We start from the raw sequence: 25,706 nt of genomic DNA, 5'->3' as shown, positions 1-25,706 counted from the left end.
TCATGAAACATCAGGAAGCCCAGACAGAGACATCTTTGGCGTAGTAAGTTACATGGTCTTTAACGAAACATACTGAGTGCCAGTTATGCGCCACAGGCACCAAGGACCGAACAGTAAGCAGATTTCAACACACACCACCAGAAGAAAGCATTATGCATTGCCAGGACGAGTACCCCTTGCGGGGAATGCAAACACTTGTTATTTTGATAACAACCTACGAAAAAATATTCTAATTCTAAAAATCTTCTAGGTCATTTATCAATCCTTCTTAGTATTCTATCTCATGATGAACAGACATGCAGGTAAGTGGAGTTTACATATTGAATTGTCTCCTTTCTTCAGACTCATATAATAGCAAAATTTTGGTTTTGATTTTTAAAAACTAAACTAATTTTATACCTAGAAATTAGCAAATAAACTGATATATTCAATCAATAAAACTCCAAATTTTACAATGCAGACTAAAGAACAGAAACAAGATTAAGTAATAGAAATAAAATAAATATGGTTGCCTTATTTCACACCACAGTCCATTAACCAGCACATCCCACTCTTACTTAAACCAGAATCAAACAGCAAATACTCTCATTTAACCATTTAACTTTTTAAAAAGGAAAAGAAAAAAAAAATCCAGCAATTTAAAAAATACACAAAGACTAAAGATTCTAAGAACTTCTCAACTAGCTTATTTTATGGAACCGTCAAGGAGCAATTCAGAAACTATAATATTTCTCCCCACTCTACCCCCACCCAAATCATGTAAGTCAGAGCAGGAGAACACCCTGAGGAAGGAAAAAGCCATTTCCTCCCCAAAATGTCAACGGCATTGAGACCAGCACTCTAACCAACCAGCAGGAAGGCAAAATCAAATATTATTGAAACAAGGGGTGAGAAGGGGAGGGGAGGGGAAGTTTGAAACCAGGAAAAATGGATTCATCTGCTGCAGAAGATAAAGGCAGACTGCACCAAGAGGGAAAAGCAGAAATGCCTGGTTCTCAGCACACACTGGACAGTCCCAATCACTCATCTGTTTTTGTCACCAGCCTCGAATAAGCTGTCCCTGAAGCAAAGAGCCTGACACTTGAGAAAGTACTTCTTTACCGTACTTCAGAAAGTACGGTAAAATGCAATGTTTAAACAGAGGCTGCACTAACTGAGCATGCTTGCTTCTGCAGGAAAGTGGGTATGAAGTGATCCATCATAGAAGGGTGGGAAGGAAGGAATTTCTAGGGAAAGAATGAGTCATTTAGAATGCCTTTCCTTTAAGAGGTAATATTCACATGATGGTTTCTTCTACAGAAACACACGTCACACACACCACTGACTACTAAATGTCAGTGTAGTAAGGACAGCTAATTTTCCACTAGACCAGCTAACAGTTATAATACATATACAACACTGCCATCTAGAGGCTGAGCACTGAAACAAAGTTTGTTACATAAGATGATCCTTTTTGGAAAACAGTCTTAAACTCGCAAAACATCACAAAGACACACAAACAAATGCATGCACACACACCACATACCAAACTAGAAGAGTATTATTTTAACTTAAAAGTAGTATGATATGGTTTCCTTTTGAGAGCGTAAATTGGAAGGAGAGGCTTAAACCTTTTATCTTGTATAGGAAATATATATAAATAATAGATTATCACATATAGTTTGAAAAAAGATTCTTCCTCCTGTACACATATACCCTTAAAGCACCTGTATTCACTCTCAACTTATAGATGACTTGAAAAGTCACAACACTAGGGAAAAGGTGTGCCATCAAAATGAAACAGGCTCAAAGAAATTCCTTCCAACACTAAGGTACACAGTAAGAACAATGAAGTCCCAGGTTTTAGGACAGAGAGCAAACTTCAAAGAAAGAACCTCTTCCAACCAAGAACTACATCAGGGAAGAATATTACAGTATTCCATTTTCAAAATAATCTTGCAAGGTAGGTATGATTAGCCCGATCTTACAGAAGTGGTTAATCCACCGGTCCAGACTCACACAGCCAGTAAGAGGCAGATCCCAAATTCAAACTGAGGGCTGCTTCAACCTTTTACCTGCATCATGCAGCTTTCTATAAAAATATACTAAGGGTGGTGACTCATTGGAGGGTTGGGGAAGATTATTCAGATCTTCCATTAATCTTTCTAGCTGTCACTATTCTTTCTTTAACCAATTTCCCATTTTTCTGGCTTTTTGTCCTACCTATGCAGAAATGGAGATTATGTTTAAACTTGCCCAAGCTTCAGTTTAAATATCAACTAACATGATTCAGTTCCCATAATCTCTTACACAGTAATTCACCAAAGTCCCAAAGGAAAGAACAAAATAATCTAACTCAGAAAGTGCATTACTATAAAAAACAAAATTGAACTACAAGCACACAGTACTGTACTAAAAGCTGAATGAAGTAATGTTATTCTGCCTCTGGGAGCAAATTACCTGAGACAGATATTTAGAATTGAACAGTTATATAAAACATAACTAATTGAACAACTAACCAATACAAAGGAAAGCCCGTACGATGTGCAAACACCCCGTACATGGTGGGTCATGAGGATAGAGTTCACAGTGGGTGTGACATGCCAGGCTAGGACTGGTTCACAGGAAAGCTGTCTCTCTCTACCTATTCATGGAAAGCTCACAGAAGGAGGACTTTGAATGTGGTTTGCAAGGAAAATCAGATAATGACTCTTAAGAAGGAAAGTCCAATAGATTCATACTGTTTCATTAAACTTTGTATCTCCATGGTCAGTACAGTCTCCGGCCATTAGTTATGGCTAATAAATTAGGAAGGGGAGAGGGAGAATAGAAGAAACGAAAATTCAAAGCATTCTAATTATGCCATCACTCTCTGTAAGACTGGAAAGGTGAAGTCCCCCTGTGAGTTACACCTTCCTCATAGCATTTTGATCCTCCAAGTCTGCTGAATACTCAATATACTGGTGTTTATACCTCCAGTTGCATGAATGTGTTTGCCATTCTACAATCAATGCTAAGTAAGACCCATGAAGGCAAGGACTATGCTTGCCTTGGTCCCCATGACACCCCTAGCACCAAGTAACCTTGTGATCCTAATAAGTCCTCCTGTTCTGCCCACCTCTGGAGAGTACCAAAGGTGGGAATGCGGCATGCAACACTCCACACAATATCTTCAAATGTATGGACTTCTGTTCGGGTCAGCTAGTCCTGGAAAACATAAAGCATTCTAATTGTTTCCTTTCCTCCAAGTATAAACACCACTCCTCAAGAGACTACATTGATTCAGTGCATCAAAAGGAAGTCTTTTGTTTCAATTATTTTCCATATGGTTTATGGCTCCTCCTGGAAAACATTTGTGAGAAAATACCCATGTGTCACATAAAGAGACATCTCTTTAAAATAAACAAATGCAGAGATGCTGAGAGATGACTACCACCATGATTCTTCAGCTTAAACAAGTATTTTCCCTACATCTGCTTATTAATTTCCATAAGATGCTGCATGGTAGAGTTAATTATTCAAAGTGACTAAAGACAGACAATGGCAAGTATCACATGCCACTACCCCTAACAGCTGCTTTTAGATGAACTCTCATTTTTTACTCAGGAATTTTACATTAAACTCACTCAAAAAGAGTTAACACAATTCAAAGAAAAAAAATCTATTTTTTATTATATTAACCAATGTAACATATAAACTTTCAAATGTTCAGTTCTACAGCAAGGTGATACAAAGGCACCAAAGAATGCTTCTTTATTAAGGTATAAGAAATAATGATTTTTCAAATACTAAGGAAGATAATGTATGTCAAAGGGTGGCTTTGTGAAGTGGGGCTCCTTATCAATAGGATTATTCAAGGAATGTGTACTGGGCCACCCATCTAAAAGGTTGCAGGGGCCTTTCACGGCTGCTTCCTGAAGAGAATCCCTCTTATCCAATACTGTATTGGTTTGCTCCGGCCGCTATAACAAAGACCCCCAAAGTGAGTGACATGAATAACAGAAATGTATTATGTCACGGAGGCTAGAGGCTAGAAGCTCGAGACCAAAGTGTCAGCAAGTGGATTCCTTTTGCGGTATGTGAAGGAGAAGCTTTTCCATGCCTTTCTCCTAGCTGCTGGTGGTCTGCTAGGAATCTCTGGCATTCCCTGGCTCGAAGAGACATCACCCTGATCTCTGCCTTCATGTTCACAAGGCATTCTCCCTGTGTACATGTCTGGCTCTGTGTCCCCTTTCTATCAGGACACTAGTCAGACTGAATTAGAGCCCACCCTAATCTAATCACCTCATTCTAACTTGACTACCTCTACAAATACTCTGTCTCCAAACAATTTTTGTTGTCAGGCACTGGAGATCAGAATTTTAGCATTATGAAGTTGTGAGGGTATACAACCTAACCCATAACAAGTACCTTCTGGGAAAAGAAAATATTCTCTTCAGAGCAAGTTGTGGTAACACCCACAACTACTACAAGCCACACAGATTCTTAGATGTGAGAATTAAAAGTAGCTTTCTGAAATGTATTCACAGTATTAAGGAGGATCTTTGACACAAAAAGTTTAAGAGGTATAAATCTAAATCCCTAAACTCTGAATTAATCCTCAATTTCATTTCCAACTCATTCATGGGTCAGAGTTACAACAGTTCTTCCTAGAGGACAGAAATGTCAGGGATTAATCCCTTTTCGGCAGAATTTGAGGATTAACAAATTGGCAGCAATGCACTGGGATACAATGAAAACAATCTACTGACAAATGGCACTAGTGCTTTGATTTCTTACTCATGCCAGTCTCCTTAGATGAACAGAAATGTAAATCATCAAGAATAAAAGGTAAAAGAGTACAAAAGGTAAAAAGTGTACAAAAGAATAAAAGGTAAAAAGTGTACAAAAAACACACAGCATTCATGGAACACCTACTATGCGCCTCTTTAAACTATTAGCCATGTGAGGACTTTCTGAAGAGCACAGGGTAGGAAATACGGGAACAGAAATGTGTGTGAGGCTTTTATTAGTTTACACACCAAGTGCCAATGATGAGAGTGAGAAAGCACTCCTCAGATTTCACAGGCAGCAAGGTGACTGCTCAGTAGTGGCCCCAAGACCCAAGGACAGAGAGCACTGGGCTCATCACTCGAAAACGATTCTAAAACAGTTCAACTAACTCCCACCTGAACCTTGGGTAAGACTCACCCTCTAAACTGCAGATTCCTCCTCAGTAACATGAGACACTTGGAGCACAAGTCTCCCTGGGCTGGGTGAGGATTACATGAAATTACATGAACTGTTCAGCTTCCAGAAAGTCCTCTCTAACTGCTGGTCTCCTCCATAGTTAACTAAAAAACTGGGTTTTATTGTGGGTTTTACTGTTGCTTTATTCCTACTACTCTATATCAGAGACTGGTGATCATCTTTTCTACTAGCTGTATTCTCCTCCATCAAGCTAAGAATTAAGCTCCTTAGTAAAGGAGCCTGAGTTGTTTTGTTTTACTGCTTGTTTTTAACAAGGAAAATGCTTTGGTGCACTCTGAGAACACTATACTAGGATATGCCTGCTGTTTAATACACCAACTGTGAGCAAGAGGAGAGGACAACAGAAGACCTTATTCAAAAAGTGGACTTCAGGGTCCCTCTTGCATAAAGGCGGACTATGTAGATCTGGGGCAGGAACAAGAAGCTGCAGTTCTCACAAGCACCCCTGTGGATGTTGAGAGTGGGTGGTTCTCACCACACAGTAAGAGACACTGGTATCTTCAATTCACAACACTGACCTCCTAGAACATCACTTCCTAAAGGTTACAGTTTCAGCTACACAATGACATGAAATATCAGCACTGAGCCTAAGGGATAAAAGTATTCAATCTTCAAACCCCACAACTTCACATATTCTAAGTCAAATAAGTCACACTTTAGCATGTATTAATATCTTCATAGAATAAAACATTAATAGCTACTACATAAATGTTAATTGGTGCTACATACTCTGGGAACATTCTAAAACTTCATGCTGTTAAATATAACCATTCCCTCTTTGACTTTCACATTTCCTAGGTGCTAAACTTGCATTTCACCCCTTTGCTTCTCCAACTCAGCAGGCAGAAGCTAGGACGTCTGTGGAAGGTTGCAAAGACAGCAGGACAGCTAGCAGCATCCATGCCTTGCTAAAGCACACTGGTGGAAAAAGAGGGGTGCAGGCGTCTTCCAGAGAACAGGACTCTATGCAGAGTTCCCAGGGATGTCTCCCCTGAGCACGTGCAAATGCCTTTCCTCTCACCTCAGTTTCTTCCTGGATGTGGGAGGAAAATGTAGAAAGATGCTAAAGAAAATAGTGCCAGTGGTAACCTCATCTTTGAGACCAAAGATGATAACCTGTATAGAAAATGGAGAGAAGCTGGTTCATGGATGTTCTGTGTTCTTTCAGGTGATGGCCAGTCAAGTGCGACCACAAGAGGAGACACAGAAGGGACTCAAGTAAACCAATTTTCTTATATTCAAGGGTGCTGGAAACAGGATGCCTGGAACACCACATAGACCACGTGGGAAAACACCAATATCATCTAGGAGGCAGAAGTGGCTGGAGAGGAGAGTACAGACCCTGACCTTTGTTAAGAGTTTCTGCAGCAAAGGCAAGGCAGGGCCAGCCAGGTCAACTGTTTAGGACTGGCTAGTTTGAATAACTTCACAAGTGCTAAGCTGTGACAGCGGTCCCTAGGGGCCTGGTTCCTGGCGCTGGATGGTTCAGGCAGAGGAATATTGCCTCCTGGGGTGCTGGGGCCAGTGGAGGCAGCGTGGCTGTGGACCAGGAGTCCACATGTCAGTGGCACTCCCCAGGTTCAGCCCTCAAATGACTCCAAAAACTGGCCAGCCCTGAACAGGGCAGGTTCTCCCCAGGCAGAACGGCATCACAATACACAGAACATTAAAAACACAAATAATACAACAGAACCCTCTACTCCCTTCCAGCTTATTAAGAGGAGATTCAGAAGCCTTATTCTGAACCACAACTGAAACCTCTCCATGTCACGCCAAGGAAACCAGAGTCGATGACTTAAAAGAAATGGACTTCCCAAATACACTCAGTATGTTGAATGTGACACATTTGCTCTCAGCTTATAATTGGGACGTGCAAAGCTTTTCTGGCCTAACACAGGGGGAAGGTGGTAGGAAGTGTTGGCAAGGGTGGAAATGAGATACAGGAACCATGGTGAGTTTTAATTGCCTAAAAAGCAACTCTTTACAACTTCTGGGAAACTTCTGAAGAAGAAAATGACTCAGCTTCAGAAAGTGTCACTGACCTCATTTCCAAAATAACAAGAGCTGCAATGCAGGGCATGCCCTCGTTCAAGGAACCCTGCATATAGATGAACATCTCTGGGAACTATTCAGCTGACCAGCATCAAACAACAGGGCTCCATTTCCACACAAACACATCCACTAATCCATTTTTCATGGACATCAACAAATAGGAATTCTTATAAATTCCAAACTTTAAGAGAAGAGAGATGCCTACAAGGGCTCAAAGCATCCAGACTTAGGATTTGTTTAAAGTCAAGAATAATCTCAGTTTGTGGTGCACTTTTCGCAATCCCCCTTTGCTGCCCCAATTCAACCTACTCCTCCATACAGCCCTTCTCCATTCCCTTCCCCCTCAAAACCTACACACAGCAAACGACTAGGGTACTTGCTTTTCTTTACAAATTGTATTTATTCCTCTGCACTCAGATGCTAGCTTTTGAAATATCAAGTCAGATAACCATGAGGGACGGACATGCTAATTAATAACTAATAACAACTCATTGATGAACACTTATTATTTGCTAGTTTGCCAAGCATTTTATATGCCTTCTCTTCTTGAATCCTAACCATTCCAGGCACTAGGTACTATGACCATCTTCATTTTCCAGAGAAGGAAATCAAGGCCCCTCAAGATTAAGTGACTTGCCCAGAGTCATATGGCTACTAAGCAAAATTTTACTAAGTCAAAATTTAGATCTGGGTTTCCTGACTTGAGAGCCAAAAGTATAATAACTAGACTGCTAATAAGACATGGTTAGTTTCCACAAATGTCCAGTTTAGACTACATGGGCATGCTCTCTCCACGGGCACGCTGTCAGCCTCAGGGGCCACACTGCAGGGACACGTCGCACCACAAGAAGGCGTTTCACCCCTGGCAGCACACGGAGCAGCACACGCCAGGTGTACCCTCGCTCCGGACCCTTCAGAGCTGTCACGAAGTGGCCACAGGTGAACGTCTCAGGGAAGGTAGAAATACTGGCCTGACAAAATGTGTGTAGCTTTTTCTTCTTTTTTTTAATAAAGGGGAGAAATTAAACAGCATGACAAGAGAATCATGCTGAGATCTAAGCATCTTTGTGCTAGCACTGCTGATCTTGAATAGACAGCTTAAATAAGCTTAACTCATGGCATTCATTCAAAGAATTAACCTGTTGCCAAGTAAAGTGTCTCAAAGAACTGGAATGCTGTCAAACCAGCTTAACACCATGAAATGGTACAACTTAATGAGATTCTATAAATCTCAAGGAACACAACACAGAGCTCCCTCTCCAAAGACTGATTTCACAAGTGGTGTGCTTTCTTTCTTGGGTGCATACACACAATGGTAGGCGAAATGCTGTAACTAAAAGCCCCTTTTTGAAATGAGTAGAACTTCTACTTTTCCCTTTACCTAACTCCTTTTGAATCATTTCATAAAAATTTTTAAGTAAAAAATCTCAAATAGCTGATACAATTGTGCTAAATAGATTTCTTTAAACATAAATTCACCCTCCTGAGACCTAATACACATTCCCAAGAAGGAAGCCCTGACATTAAAAGAAAACCAACCAGGGCCTCAGTGCCGAATGTAAAGCATGGGGGTTGCTACACGGATTCCTGCATAGGAGCAATTGGCCTCTATTCTAAATGAAGGAATGGAGAAGGGAAAGAGGGGGTAAAAAACCAGAATGTTATGACTGGATGGGAAAGGTAAGAAATTCAAATTCAGCAATATTTGTTTCTAAGAAAAAGTGTGACAGCTGCTCACCTGTCTACTGCTTCCACGTCAAAGCAAAACCTCTTCTCAATGGAGTCTGTTTTCCGCCGTGTGCAGGATTTGAGGGTGACTGATTCATCTTCTCCCTGTTGCAAAGACACAGACAGTCAAAATGAGGCCAGAACTCGGGCCAAGCTCCTCTCCTGGACAAAAATGCCACAAAAACAGGAATGATCATTTCATCTTCTAAGACCTAAGTATTCAGGACCACAGGAGGTTGGTCACCAACTTCCTCAGGCCGAAGCCTCATGCAGATAAAATCTGTGAGCCATGTTCTACTTGGAGCCCAGCATCCTAGTATTGATAGATCATGATAGTATAGCAGCAACACACGCTAGATTAAACTCTTGTTGGTATTGTTTTAAATAAATTTAAACTGCAGGTTTGATAAGAGTTGAAACAAGACGACCTTGAGGTCCTCCTTCCAATTCTGAGCTTCTATCATCTTGGTTCAATGGTCACTTCTCAGGAAAACATTCCTGCACCAGGTCAAATACACCAGATATGCTCACATAACACCATGTACCCCCCTCCTTCCCTCATAGCACAGATCACAGCTGAGATCTGCTGCTGCCCTAAGGGATGACTCAAATAATGTCTCTCTCCTCATTAGGCTGCAAGCTCCCTGAAGGCACGTACCTAAGTCTGTTTTTTGCTTGCCCATGGGTCCCCAGAGACCAAACAGTCCCTGGAACAGAGTAGGTGTGCAATGAATGTGTTTTAACAGCTTTTTGAGTATATATATATATATATATATATATATATATATATATATTTAAAGTATGTACTTTCTTATTGAAGTATAGTTGATTCACAATGTTGTGTTAATTTCTGCTGTCCAGCAAAGTCACTCAGTTATTTGCATACATATTCTTTTTCAGTTCTTTTCCATTATGGTTTATCACAGGATACTGACTATAGATCCCTGTGCTATACAATAGGACCTTGTTGTTTATCCATCCTATCACTCAGTCGGGTCTGACTCATTGTGACCCTATGGACAGTATCCCTCCGGGCTCCTCTGTCCATGGAATTCTCTAGGCAAGATACTGGAATGGGTAGCCATTCCCTTCTCCAGGGGACCTTGAGTATAATTTTTAATGTATAATATATTGCATATGTTTAAGCAAACAACTTATGAGTTTTGACATCTGTATACATCCATGAAATCATCAACACAATGAAGGTAATGAACATTTCCATCAGCCCCACAAGTTTCCTCGTGAGTCCCTCTGTAATCCATCAGCCCTCCACGCAGTCCATTCCCAGGCAAACACTGAATCTGCTCTGTCACTACAAATTAGTTTGAATGCTCTGTAACTTTATACAAATGGAATGCCCCTTTATGCCAGACTTCTTTCACTCAACATAATTCATTTACTGTTCATTCACACTGTGTGAATCAAGGGTTTATTTCTTTTTACAAATGATATGATCAACAAGGGGGTAATACCCAAAATATATAAACAACTCATACAACTCAACAACAACAAAAAAGCTAACACCTCAACTTAAAAATGGGGAGAAGAGTTAAACAGATATTTTTCCAAAGAGGAAATGCAGATGGCCAACAGACACATGAAAAGCTGCTAAACATCACTAAACATCAGAGAAACACAAGTCAAAATCACAATGAGATATCATCCAACTCCTAGCAAAAATGACTATTATCAAAAAGCCCACAAATAACAAATGTCAGTGAGGATGTAGAGAAAAGGGAACCCTTGTACACTGTTGGTGGGAATGTAAATTGGTGTAGCCACTGCGGAATACAGTATGGAGGTTTTTCAACCAAAAGAAAACAAAAACACTAATTCAAAAAGATACACATACTCCAATGTTCATAGAAGCATTATTTACAAGTGTCAAGATATGAAAGCAACCTAAGTGTCCATCAACAGATGAATGGATAAAGAAGTGGTATAGGGCTTCCCTGGCAGTTCAGTGGTTAAGAATCCGCCTCGCAATGTAGGGGACACTGGTTTGGTCCCTGGTCAGGGTAAACGCCTCCTGCTGTGGAGCAACTAAGCCCACGCACCACAACTACTAAGCCAGGGTTCTAGAGCCCACGAGCCACAACTACTGAGCCCACAACTACTGAAGCCTGCACTCCTAGAGCCCGTGCACCAAAACAAGAGACGCCACCACTACCGCAACTAGAGAGTAGTCCCCGCTCCTTACAACTAGAGAAAGCCTGCGTACAGCAACAAAGACCCACTGTAGCCAAAAGAAACCATATATATATCCATTTTAAAAACAGAAGTGGTGTGTGTGTGCATGACACACACACAGACACACACACATACAACAGAGTACCACTCAGCCATTAAAAGAGAATTAAACTCTGCCATTTGCAACAACATGGATGAAGTGGAGGGTATTACGCTTAATAACATAAATCAGAGAAAGACAAATATAGTATAATATCACTTATCTGTGAAATCTAAAAAGTGAAACACATGTGAATAGAACAAAAAAGAAACAGACTCACAGATATACAGAAAAAACCAGCGGTTATCAGTGGGAAGAGGGAAGGAGGGAGTAGCAAGATAGGGGTAAGGGATTAAGAGATACAAATTATTATTTTATACAAATAAATAAGTTACAAGGATATATTGTACAGCACAGGGAATATAGTCAACATTTTATAATAACTATAAATGGAGTATAATTTTAAAAAATTGTGAATCACTGTTTTATACCTGAAACATAGGTAGTATTGGAAATCAACTATATCTCAATAAAAAATAACCATTAATATTAAAACAATGCAGGCAATTTTTTTAAAATCCATGATACAAAACAAAGGAGTTTTTTCTTTCTACTATTGGGTAATATTCCATTGTACAAACGGAATGCAACAGTTTTGTCACACAGCACAGCACTAATTTACTGCTTAGAAACATAGAGCTTTCTCCTGATTTCTTCTCTTCCTGCCACATAGGAATTTTTTAGGGTTCCTTTTTCTCCTTATCTGCCAATGTTTCTTTCTAAACTAGGGGGAAATTGACAAACTTGCCTAGTCTATTGAATAATAGGAAATGTGACCCCTATGGTAAAACTTAATCACCCACGAATATCAAAATAACACATAAAACACAGAAGACCTAGGAAGAGACCGTCTATATTCACAAGTCTTAGACTATTGTCTTCTACCGAATGGCAAAGATTAACTTCTCAGATTGAGAAATGCTCCTTCTGCAATGCATAAATGTATGACCATAAACACACAAGCATATGTACTTCTGACCATGTTACTATCTAACTCTATTTCTGATTTAATGGTGTTGGACTGCTTCCCATTTTGAAAGTTTAGGGGGAGGGTGGTTTAGTCGCTAAGTTGTATCTGACTCTAGCGACGCCATGGACAGTAGCCTGCCAGGCTCCTCTGTCCATGGGATTCTCCAGGCAAGAATACTGGAGTGGGTTACCATTTCCTTCTCCAGGTTAGGGGGAGGTGTCCCTGAGAAATAGGAGAAAACAGAGGATCTAAACAAAACTGGCAAATATAAGCAGAAATAAGAGGAATATAAGAATCTGTTCCAAAAATGACCATAACACACCAGGAAAAATCTATAAAGACAATCCGTTCAAGTACTCATGGTTTTTAAAAATGGGGGCTAGAGATAATGATCATTTATACAAACAAATGAAGAGTTATAACCATGACAAACAACAAAAAAAGAAGCATGTTGTGCTAACAAAAGCCTAAATTAAGGGGGTGTAACCTGGGCAAAAAGGTCAGCAAAGGCTTTCTTGAACTGAGACCAAAGGATTCATAGGAGATAAAACCAAGCACACAGATCAGGGTGGAGAACAGCAGGTGAAGAGGGCCCCACAGTCAGGGTCCATGGAGCCCTGCAGGAACTGAAAGGAAGTCAGTGTGTCTGGAATCCAAGAGCAAGAGGGAAAGAGGACTGAGAAAGGGTCTGAGGAAGACAGGGACCTGATCATGCAGATTATGGTCTGTATCCTGCGAGCAGTGGGAACATAATGAAGGGTTTCAAGCCAGGGAAGGGACAGGGTCAGCCCTGGGCTATTCCAGGGCTCCTGCAGAGAGGGGCCTCATCTCACAAGGTAGAACTCGGGGTACTGTCTTTCACCACGCACAAGCCCTGTCTCCAAGAGGATGCAGAAAATCTGCTCACATCTCCTGGACTGAGATGAAGAGAAAAGCGGGTACTTTCAAAGGAAAATAACCCAAATGCAAGGGGATAAGGAAGGAGAGAAGGGGTGGATAAAGAGCATGTTAGGGAAAGAAAACACACTATCACCTATTTATCTGCACCTCCTAAGAGAGCTTTGCATAAACACGTAACACAACAACATCACATGTTTCTCCTGTATAAATTAAGAAGATATCACCTCTGGACAGCCAGTTCATGTCTCCTCCACCTTGAGGCTAAGGAAACATAGAGGTGTCGTGGAAAGCTCTTACTTTATATTTATACATTTGCCTCAGAATCAGGAGATACCAGCTCCAGAATCAGGGTTTGAGTACTGGCTTTAGTAACTCACTGATCATATGGCCTTAGAAATCACTTTCTCTCTCTGATCCTCAATTTCCTCTTTTGTAAAGGAGGAAAAATGGATCAAACAGGATGATAAAGGACAATATTTTAGAAAATGTAAAATATAATATAAATATAAGTAATTATTACTAGAGAAATGATTTCACATAATACCAAGCTCCCAATACGGCAGCATTTATTACATATCAGCCTCTATTTTCTGTCCCAAGAAGTTTATATACACTAATACATATAAACCTCTTAACAACTCAGTGAGGTGTTTCCTTTTATCTCACTAAAGTCTAAGGAGTTCCAAACACTCACCATAATTGGTTTCTGCTTTCCACTTTCAATGTGGTAAGAACAGAGTGGAGAAAATACAAGAGAGTTCCTTCATTCCAGGTTTAGGAAAACACCACATAAACAGTCCCGAAATAAATGTGACAGAATAACTCAGTGAAGTTGATTTCAGGGATTCCCTTGTAGCTCAATTGGTAAAGAATCTGCCTGCAGTGCAGGAGACCCGGGTTCGATCCCTGGGTTGGGAAGATCCCCTGGAGAAGGCAACGGCAACCCACTCCAGTATCCTTGCCTGGAAAATCTCATGGACAGAGGAGTCTGGTGGGCTGCAGTCCATGGGGTCGCAAAGAGTCGGGCACGACTGAGTGACTAATACTTACTTACTTAACTCCGTGAAGTTGATTTCTAGAAGGACTAGAAATTAGAAAAGAACTAACTTGACCTAAGAAAGGCAGACCTACCTCTATTTCCATTTCATGATAATAAGGAACTCCTACTAACAGAGATTGTTAATACTCCTCCTAACTCTATTATTTCTCTATGTTTGATCATTTCACATGTCTATTTTCCTGGGATTATTTACAAGTCAGCTCTACCCCTAACAAGAAACATTAAAAGTGCCTTGACTTTTTTTTATGTTTTGATACAGGGAAGGACAGAGATGCTGACCAACTCCAGTGTTGTGGCCCAAGAAAAAGAAAGTCAGGAAGAGAAACTGGAAGTGGCAGAGAGCAAGGGGGCAGCTTGGGGGAGCAGCTAACAGTAGTGACAAGAGTGTCACACATCACTGACCTGGGCAGTCTAAGCTCAAAGTCAGGGCTCTTCGCCTCTACACTGCAGTGCCTGCACACATGCAAGCAAACCCGACAGGATGCACAAAATGCACCACAGAGAGGACCGTGGCTGGAATACTTACAGAGGACTGCCTCATCACCAATCAGACACAGCGAAAAATTCTCTAAACCAAAGATAGAACCAGAGAAATTATCCAGAACACAGTCCAGAGATTCAAAGAAATGAAAAATGTGAATATTTTTTATTAAAAGTATTTAAATATCTCCAGTAGTAGATAATAGAAAGAATGGGGAGGTGGGAAAATTCAAAATGATAATTGATAAGAACTTTCCAAAATTACTAAGAGACACCAATCTGCAAATCCAGAAAGGCCAAAATGCCTAAGTGCAACAAATTCTTTAAAAAAATTCACAGAGAGGACCATCATAAATAGAATACTGAAAGGAAAAAGAAGATGATGTAATGTGCAGCCAGAGAGAAGACAGATCAGACCTAAAAAGGCAATGGAGACAGAAAGAGTGCTCCCAGAAGAAAGGTGAACACTAGGGCACGGCAAGGCACTTCTAGCAGCAGTCTCCCCGCAAATGCAGCCTGGCTCTTCTAATGATGGCCACAAGAATACCTTTCACTCCACACTCTCTGCAATGTAATGTGACTGTGCTGTTCCTCCCAGCAAGACAGGGTCTGCATCCTCTCCCGCGGCAACTGGGTGAGCTTAGGTGGGCTTTTATAACTGCTTCAACCAACACACAAGGCCAACATAAGTCTAGATCATTAAAAGGCAATGCAGTGTCTACTTTTGTTGCTGGAAGATTCACTCCTGAAAACTTTAGCTGTCCTGAGGCTGCCATGCCATGAGGAAGCCCAAACCAGCCCACGTAGAGAGGCCAGAGAACAGGCCTTGGAACTATAGAGGGCAAAAGAGAAAGAGGGAGGAGAAGAGAAGAGGAGGTCAGGAGAAAGGAAGAGAGCTATATCTGATCAGCTCAAAGTTGCTTCAAACCCTTATGATCCAGTTCCAGTCACTATCTGATTGGAACCATTTGAGAAACTCTGAGCCCAAACCACTGATCCACATGCTCCCCAAAGTCCTTACCCACAGAAACTGTAAGAAATAACTAAAATGATTGGTGCTGTTTTAAAAGTCACTACATTTTTTAGTGTTCTCTTACAATAAATAACTGGAATAGATATCTGGAAAACCGAAACGATAGATAGATAACTGGAACATCTAAACTGCCAACTGGCAGTCTTCTAGGTATCAGATGAAAGTGATGAAAATCAGTTTCACAGGATGAGGTCATCCAAGAATTTCCAGTATCTAAACACATTAACACACTTAATATTGCATATATTGAAATACAAGAAACTGTCTTAATTACAGCTTCTAACACAGCTTAGAACTAAAAATAATCATATTATCTATTTACTTTATTCAGATGCCATACCCCCTGAAACTACTATATAAAAATGAGGAAAATTACAGTGAACATTGGAGATGTTACTGCTAACATGCATTACACTCATCTTGTGTTAACCAAACAAATCAAACATGAAATTTAAAAATGAACTCACCCCCTTTCCTCCTGACTTTTGGTCAAATGGTACCATGGTGATTTGTTTGGAATCCCGTTGATATGTACAGTAATGCTTCACCCAGGAAGTTCCAAAATGACCTGCAAAGTAATATTCCCCATTAAACATCTCGACATGTCCACTGCATACTGGACAACACAGAACATGTAACTCACAGTGCTCACCTATCCTTACACTGTTTCTAGGGACAATATATTCTCCACATCAGCTGGACAACCACAGGTGGAAATCTAATCTCACACACTGGAAGTGGAACTAACCCAGGACTTTTCCCAAGGACCAAGGAAGACTTTTTCCCACTAAATGCTGCATCTGATGGGTCTTAAAATACTATGGAAGTAGAGGTTCTCTGGGGAAATTAATTCATTTTCCCGTCATCAATTTCCATCTGAAGCTTCCTTTCTCTCCCCTGACAGGAGTAAGATGACTGAAAAAGCACACAGAAAGGCTCCTCAAAATGCCTGTCACCGTCCCCATCTGGTGCGATGACATCATGCTTCCCACACAGCTGCTCTGTGATCACGTGCACAGATATACAGGGGTGCTGACCTACCTTCAAACTCCTAATTTTTATTTCAGCAGAACTCAAGAAGATCTGAAAAGCAGACAAGGAAAACCCAGAGACACTAGACATGTGGAATGGAAGTAACTATAAATGCTCAAATGTAATCTAAGTGTTTCTCCCTTGAAATTATCCCTCGGCAAAGAGGCAGGTGCCCTGCAGACAAATTCTTACAGTTTCTTATTCTACTGGTGCCTGGGCAATTATTTTATTTCAAACAAAGTACTATTAGGGGAAGAAGGCCTAATTGGCATTGTTAACCTGCAAAGACCTCAATCAATATGAGTTCTGGATGCTTATAGAGATTGCATAGAAGATATGATTAAAAAAATAATAATGATAACATGAAAAAAGATTCAGCAGACACTTAATAGGTATTTTTCAGGGTATGAATACCCATTGCAAGTGTTAGATGTCACTTAATACACTAAAAAAGCAACAGAGTGTTTATATTGCAGCATCAAGGACAAATGAAAACAGCAACTATTCTCATGTGTTTTTGTGGCTTAGAGAATATATTCCAATGATGGCACAAAGATTTCAAAAGTGCTGTATATGTAGCTTCTGCTTCTTACAAGCCTTAACAAGCTCATACCTGTAAGAATAAGGGACATAAAACTCTCATCACAACTGTATACTCCAACTTCTAATCCCATTACTTCACCATTGTCACCAGGGAACAATTTTATGCCCAAGCAAATTTCTGAGTAATTGCTACATAGAATAATCACTGTAAGTATTTTGTTTCATAAGAAACTTCTAGGAGTGAAGACATTTGACAATCCTAACCAACAGTGCCCAGATAGGAGACTATAAGAAGAACTATCCATTAAAGAAAAATAATGTCCTTTCTTTAATCTCTAGTACTACATGCATGAATTAAGTCTGGGGGTGCTACAGACCAGTGCATAAATCTGAGTCATCACTGAAAACCCTAGGTTAGCAGCACCTAGCATTTCTTTCCTTGACGTCCTATGTGCAAGTCAATGGCCCTTCTCCCTGGCTTGTGAAGTGAGCCTTTGTTTCTACTTTTCATAAAATTTAATTGTTGGAATGACAGGAGTTGAAGTGAAGAAGGAAAGGGCCAAAGTCATGGTAGTTTAGGCCTTGTTGAAACAAGTCTCAAAAACAACTATTATTAGGTCTACCAAAGGATATGACTATAAAGTCCAGCCAGTTAGACCTCTTCAGGACCTCTACACCAAGGCTGTGGTATATAAAGCTATCCTGAGGGTATACAGGCACCTCAAGGGGAAAGGTGGCACCACAGAGCCTATGAATTCCGGGTTGCAAAAGGATTCCCAGTTACACAGAAAACACAATATATCACAGAGATAGATAAGACCTTGGAGACAGCATCTTTCCCCTAGAGAGCTGAACTATAAAGTCATTCTCCTTTGACCAAATAAATCCTCCATGTCAGGCACTACTGGATACACCCCCTGGGGGAAAAGGCATGAGTACACCCACACTGCTGGTTGGTCTGGCACTCACGTTTCTCCTGGACGTAGAGGTACCCTTCCATAGTGTAAGGACTGATGGTCTTGTGCTCAAGGGGGTTCTCCTTCATCTTCTTCATCAGGGATTCCACTTCAGACCTGGTGCCTTCAAAGCGATTTCTTGTCTAGGATGAAATCAAAGAAATGAAATCAAACCAAATCAAAGAAATGAAACCCTCTCTGTTTCTCCAGCACTTCAGAGTATCAACCTACAGAATCCTAGGTCTAAAACCAAGTGAGGAATGCTCAGCTATCAAGAAATAAGGCAAACATTCACTTTATTGAAGTATACTTCAGCCTGAAAGCCCTATTCAAGAATGACTCTCAAGCTCTAGGGACCATCAAAATCACGTGGGGAACTGGCAGGAAATGCATCTCACCCGTCCTCACCCCCAAAGATAAATTCATCAGCTCTCAAACCAGAAACGTGCGTTTCTAGCAAGTGTCCTGGCAACTCCGAGGCCGAGGGCCCACAGCAGGGCAAGCCCTCCACAGCCCTCTAGGACAGAGGTGCTCTCACCCTGGCTGTTGGCTGACAGTTTCCTCCTCAAAACCAGCTGCTTCACGTAAGGTTCTCCCTCCCCCAGGACAGCCTGCACCAGCACCCAGGGGAGCCCAGGGACCACTGCAGCTCCAGGGGGCCTGTGGCATCAGCTGAGGCCTCACAGTTCAACTTCTCCCTCTGCAGGGCCTGCTGCCCGCAACTCTCTCACAGGTGTTTTTGCAGACACTGCCTCCTGGGAACCTGCTCCGTGTAAATCTCCGCTTCAGAGCCTGCCTTCTGAGAAACCCAGCCCAACAGGAGGCCATTTCGTGAAAGCTTGTCCAAGACCTTGCAACTTCTTGTTCTCAGAGGCACCACAGGGAACAATGAGAGCTCGGGCTTCCAAAAGCATATAGCCCAACCCACTAGGACACACTTGGGTTTATTTGGACACAGGACCACCCAGAGACAAAGACAACATGCAGACTAATGTGATCACATTAGGGAAGAAAGGGGTTTAGTCCCAGTGAGACTGATCAGAGGCCTAAGCAGGATTCTGTGCACCCAAAGGTCCTGCTGCTTACAGTTTGGGAAAGGAGATTGGGAGTAAGGCGCACTGACTTGGATTTCGTCACCGCGAGTTGAACAAGAGCACATCCTTTGAGCTGGAGGCCAGCATGTGTGCCCCACCCCCTACTCCTAAACACACACAGTCTACTGTTTCAAGTGGCCAGGCAGCTGGACGCACAGAAGGGAGGCCGGGTGGGGTTGGGTGGGGCTGGGACTTCCACTGCCAAAGGAAATCCTGATGCCGGTGCTACAGATTTAAAACATCAGCAGCAGCAGCAGCACTTCCGCAAACAGAAATAACGGAGCTTTGAAATAATGTGCTTTGAAATAACGGAGGTGAGGATGAACTCTGGGACCACCAAGCACCCTGGAAATGACTGCCCTCTGCTGCCCTTTGAACCCAAGCAAGACCCATTCTCCCCATCTGCATTCCCATCCATTTAAGCGATCTCTATGCAACCAGACCCATATTTTGTTTCTTCCTCCCCTTAGCAAGGGAAGGAAGCCCATCCCCTCGCCCACTCACATTCTGTATGCTGATAGTCAACTGTGTCTTGAAGTCGTTGAAGTCCTTGGCCAGTTCATAACCATGGTGATAAAAAGTGAAGAGTCCTTGTAGGAACGCCAGTAGCTGTAATGAAGGCAGAAGGGAAGACCTCACATAAGCAGGTTCAAGAGGTATTATGGAGCTGTATCTGAGCTCCCAGCCCTGGTTTGAACCTAATAATAATGACAAAGTAATAATAATGACCATCATTTACTGAGCTCTTCTTACACGCCAGGCACTTGGGACTTCATATGTCCCATCTCACTGAATAGTCCTAACAGTAGTATTCATTTCATAGGTTTTTATCTCCATTTTAACAATAAGGAAGCAGATTCAGAGAGGTTAAGTACCTTGCCCCCAAACACACAGTATATAGCAGCTAGGATTTGAAACCAGGTCTCCTTGGCACCAACACCCAAGCTCGTATCCTGTGAGCCTCATCACCTCCTAAGAAAATCACTTCTTCAGAAACTGAAGACAAGGGGTCCCACTCAGTCTCCTTCTATTAAATTCATAACATCAGATTATTATGCAAAAGGGTGTGGTTATACTGATAAACAGCAAAGAAGAGAGAAAAGGAAGCTGGTGTGTCCTGAGTCTGCAGCCTAACAGGCAAAGTCAAATCAAAGAAAATCATCCAGATTAGACATTAGTTCAATTGTGTTTCTGCACTTGCCATAAATTATCCAAAAGTCAACACCCTGGATCCCTTTATTAAAATAATCCCATGTTCCCACATTTTCAGTTAAGATGGTTTCCCTAAATTCTCATTTAAAGTGCCTTGGGCTAAAAGGTAAGGGCATTCCTTGTTTAGTCTTGTCTTTAGTGAAGACTGAAAACATCTGTTCACCATGATTCTCACAACAGGCCTTCATATACTTAAAACCACTAATGTCCCCACCCTGAGCCTTCACCTCTCCAAGCTAAATAAACGAATGTCCTGCCATCTTTCCTCTCATCGCACACATGGAACCTCATTGCTGTTACGCTTCCTGGCCCTTTCCCAAGCTCTACATATCCTGCCTCGGTCCCATATCGCAACCTGAAAGAATTATAATTAAAGCCTGAACACGGTTCAGAATAACCAGGACCCCAACTCTATCAGAAGCTCAATTCTACTACATTTGGAGATCAGTCCCATTCTAACATGAAGGTCTCGATGCTGACTCACATCGTTTGAGCTATTCCCTCAGACCTGCCTCAAACACGTTATATCAAGACACAGCTGCATCACTTTATACTGTTGTGTTTAATCTTCTAGTCCTTAAGTGAGCATACCTTTACTTATTACACACAATCTCATTTGATTTCACCTAACTCTCCCCTTCTGAGAAGCAGCCCTAACAATGAGAGTAAAGGAAACCCTTACACTTTGCCTGTGGCAGGAACGGTAAACACCAGGGTATATACTGACCTGCCTTCAGGCAAAGCCACGTGTCCAGCCCACTTTATCACAGAGCTTTAGACTGGAAAGTCAGGCAAGGTACAGCTTATAACAACAGGGTCCCTTGACTTCCTGTTGCCATTGTCCCTGGAGCATCCATTCCCTTACATCTTCACAGGAGGTAAGGAACAGGCATTGCTGGGTCCTCTGGCTAGAAACATATCTAGGGGCCCATTTATACATCTCTAACCTAAATTAAGGAATGGGGGGTAAGCCACAGAGAGTCACTAAGGACTAAAAATGAACTCTCTTTCTCAAGATGACCACAGTCTTTGGACGTCCTCTATTTCTGTGAAGAAGGCCCATACTTTTTCTTCTAAACAGCTCCAGTAATGGAGAAGAAGGGGCTCTCGTGCCAAATCTAGTGCCAGTGTTCAAAGGACAACTGTCCTTCCTTAGCTCTTCCCTCCTTGTTGTCCTTGAATGCTGCTGCTCCATCAACGTTTCCAAAGCACTGAGTCACCCTCTACTGGAGAATAATGCAGAAGATAAGCAACTGATGCTCAGGGGATTCCTCCTATCAACTCTGAGTTATCCTTCACTTAAAATCAACAGGGCCTCTCTTACTCAGGGTAATTATCTCAAACAGCTCGCTAAGATGTCACCTGCATATACACACAAGCACTCCAAAGGCAGAGAGCTGCTAATATTTATTTTGGTTTTCACTTCCTTTGGTATCATGCCTGGTTGTCCATTTTTCCACAGGAAATGATCCCTTAAATATTGTTATCTTTGGACCACTTCCCTTCCTTCTCCCCTCACAGCATCTTTCCTCCCCTCCCCAACCTCCCACACACTGTATGCATCTCTGAACCTATGACCCATGGGAAACAAAAGTCCACTGCTCAGGGGGTGGGGAAGGCCCACAGAAAGACTCCAGAGAAGAAAGGACAGGTCCACTTCAAAGAAATGCTTCTCCTCACGCAGAGAGAAGTGTGGCTGTGGCCTTAGCTGGTTATTAGGTAAGAGAAGCCTCACATGCAACCAGGCTCCTCCCTGGACACCAGACACACAGCCACAGCACAACAAAGGAAACGCCAAGGAGAGACCTCACCACTGTCCCCCTCCCTTCCTCCCCATCCTTGCTTCCCTCTGAGAATTACTGTAAGAAAAATCTATTTCTATTTCCTAGCTGATTACATAGATTTTAAAAAAATGAACAAAAACATAACTGCTTTATTAGTGATGGCTGCATCATTCTGGACTCTGATAAATTTAAGTGGTTTCCATTCACAGAACAGAGCTACTGTTTGGGGTTGAATTTTGCCCCTCTATATACAAAAGATATGAAGTCTGAACCCCTAGTATTTCAGAATGTGATTTTCTGTAGAAACAGGGTCTGTACAGTGATAATAAAGTGAAAATGAATCCATTAGGCCCTAATCAAAAATGACTGGTGTCCTTGAAAACTGGGGGGGGGGGGGGCAGAGTTTGGACATAGTAACAAACACAGAGAAAAGACAGACCTGTGAGGATGAGGAACTGAAGTGACTGATCTATAAAAGCAAGGAATGCCAAACACTGCCAGGAAAGCACCAGAAGCCAGGAAGAGGAAAGGAGGGATTAGTTCTCTAAAGGTTTCAGGGGGAACAGGGCCCTGCTGACCTTGATCTCAGACTTCTATAGCCTCCAGAACTATGAGTCAGTACACTTCTGCTGTTCTGAGGCACCCCGTTTGTGGTACTTTGGTACTTTGGTACAGAAACTATAGCAGAAAAATACAGCTACTATAGCAGAAAAATACAGCTACTAAGAACCATTCATGCACACAGTGAAGAGAAGGGCTGCCGGCAGAGAGACGAAAAGCTGGGCTGGGGAAGCCAAGTAACTCCCTGTAACTCATCCTTAACCTATCAGCACACTGGGCCACGGCAAAGACTGCGATCAGCTACGTAGTTGATTTAGCACAGGAGTGCTGAGACAGATGCAGACCAATGTATCAGAAGGGACGCTGAGCTGATGGGGTCGGGACAGGACGCCACTGACCAAAGAGAAAGAAGGACAACCTGCAATGGAGCAAGAGCCATGAGAAAGGACAGAAAGGCAGAGCACCGAGAAATACTCAGGAGGCGAAACTCAGAGGCTGCGGAGCCTGACAAATGTGGAGAGTGAGTTCTCTGCAACACGAGGAAACCACCAATTATGAAAACTCAGGAACAGACGGAACAAGGCTTTACCTTCGGGAAGCCATTAAGTCATTATCTATGATCCCAATCTCCAGAACATTCAGTACCTCAAAAGAAAATTAAGGTTTCCGGGGCACAAAAAAAATAGAGGGTTTAGATTCCAGAAGTCTGACTTTTCTTCCTTGGCATGCTAAAATTTTGTTTTTCCAAAGGAACTTGAAGTTACTTTCTAAGAAACAAATGAACATAGTGGATGTGCATGGAGCTTCCCTGAATGGCTGCAAGATTCCTTTGACTGAAACCAACTCAACACATGTACACTTATACCAGGCACCCCAACAATTTAGTTCAACTGATTTTTTGTTGGTTTCCTTTACACCTGCATATAGTCAAATGTTGTTTCAAATAGAAATTAAGAGTCAGACCATTACAGCTCTGCCATTTACTAGGTGTGACCTTGCAGAGGTAAATAAACATGCTTCAATTTATCTGAAAACAAAAACAGGACCTACCCTTATATAATGATTGAATGACATGATGTGGCAAAGCACTTATTACAGAACATAACAGTTTCAGCTGGTATCATCAAGTGTTATGTTCTTCTTCTGTACAACCTAGGCCAGTAGCTTAAACTTTAATGTGCAGCAGAATCACCTGGAAGGCTTACAAAAGTATAGTTGACTAGATCCCACTCCCAAATTTCAGGTATGGGTTACAGCTTGAGAATTTGTACTTCTGGGACTTTGAGAACCACTAATCCAGTCAGTAGCTTTTTTGCTATATGACTCTCTTCTCCCTACTCACAGCTCCAGCCACTCACCTGCTTGTCTACTAGTATGCTCAGAAACAAGAACTTCTGTGGAAAAGTGAAGGTTACATATCTATATTCAACTTCTCAGCCAACTCATTTTTTAATATTTATTTATTTGACTGTGCTGGGTATTAGTTGTGACATGCGGAATCTTAGTTGAAGTCTGTAGGATCTTTAGTTGTGGTATGTGGGATGTAGTTCCCTGACCAGGGATCAAACCCAGGCCCCCTGCATTGGGAGTGCAGAGTCTTGGCCACTGGCCACTCAGCCAATTCTAACACAAGGCCAGACATTTTTTCATTAGCTTTCCAGGTGCCTCACTTTATGAACTCAAAAACATCTGCAATCCACAATGGTTTTCTACTTTTTAAACCCCTCTGTCCATCCTGTCCAACCTGGCACTCACCTGAACGAAACTTTGGCTAGCTCGTTACTATACATGTTGCTTCCCCAAGGAGGCTATGAGCTCCTCAGACAGAGCAGCTGGGTTGTCAGTATTTTCTATGTATTCAGAAAAAAATGCTTTCAGATTTATCAAGACTGTACTAAACCAAGCAGACCCTGTTAACACTGCCACTTGACTCATTCACTCATTTGAGGAGACCCTGGGTGGCCAAAATTGACATAGTCCTCTGTCTCAGAATTAAAAAAAAAAAAAAAAACTGTTAACTGGGTCCTAATAAGCAACTATATAATAATTGAGTGTTAATTAGGTTAGCACTTTCCTGGTGGCTCATAAAGAGTCCACCTGCAATGCAGGATATGCAGGTTCAATTCCTGGGTTGGGAAGACCCACTGGAAAAGGACATAGCAACCCATTCCAGTATTCTTGCCTGGAGAATACCATGGACTGAGGAGCCTGGCAGGTTATGGTCCACAGGGTCACAAAAAGTCAGACACAACTGAAGTGACTGAGCACACACGCACACAATTAGGTTAGCTCTATTCTAAGCATCTTACCTGGATAAACTCAGGTAATCTTCCTAACATCTTTATAAATGGGATTGTTATACCTATTTTGCAGATGAGAAGACTGAGGCTCACAAAATAACTTCCCAAGAACATGCACCTGGAATATGACTGAGCTGAGATTTAAAAGCAGGCAATCTGGTTCTAGAGCCCTTGACAATGATGCTACACTGCCTCTCAAAAAGCTCAAGACACTGATATATTACACTAGAATGCCAGGAAACAGAAAGGTAAATCCTCACAGATTTCTTTTAAAAAAGAGGAGAAAGAAAGGGAGGAGGAGGAGGAAAGCTCACATAGATGAACAGAACCATCCAGCTGAGACCAGCCTAGACTGGATGAACCCCACAGATGTGTGAGAAACATCTACTGTTGTAAAAGGTTTTATGGTTCTTTGTTACCCAACAAAAGCTAACAGATACAGTATCTGATTTACTATATGGAGAAATCAAAATGAACAAGGA

General features: G+C 41.7%; 1 protein-coding gene across 13 annotated transcripts in view; it reads right to left on the bottom strand.

The window, feature by feature from the left end:
* Positions 1-25,706, bottom strand: part of ARHGAP26 (Rho GTPase activating protein 26) — a 465,415-nt gene that overhangs the window by 295,248 nt on the left and 144,461 nt on the right. For all 13 annotated transcript variants that reach the window (XR_009694187.1, XR_009694186.1, XR_009694188.1 and 10 more), the window contains 4 exons: positions 19,872-19,976; positions 18,287-18,416; positions 16,210-16,310; positions 9,020-9,114 (listed from right to left, as the gene is read on the bottom strand). Coding sequence is in view for 10 of the 13 variants with exons in the window: in XM_061151615.1 (XP_061007598.1) it covers positions 9,020-9,114; positions 16,210-16,310; positions 18,287-18,416; positions 19,872-19,976 (431 nt within the window). In the remaining 3 variants the exon portion in view is untranslated. The remainder of the gene's footprint in view (positions 1-9,019; positions 9,115-16,209; positions 16,311-18,286; positions 18,417-19,871; positions 19,977-25,706) is intronic.

Source organism: Dama dama, chromosome 9, assembly GCF_033118175.1.
Source record: "Dama dama isolate Ldn47 chromosome 9, ASM3311817v1, whole genome shotgun sequence".
Lineage (NCBI taxonomy): Eukaryota > Metazoa > Chordata > Mammalia > Artiodactyla > Cervidae > Dama > Dama dama.
The sequence above is the reverse complement of the archived record's forward strand: the minus strand, read 5'-3'. Positions and strand labels throughout refer to the sequence as shown.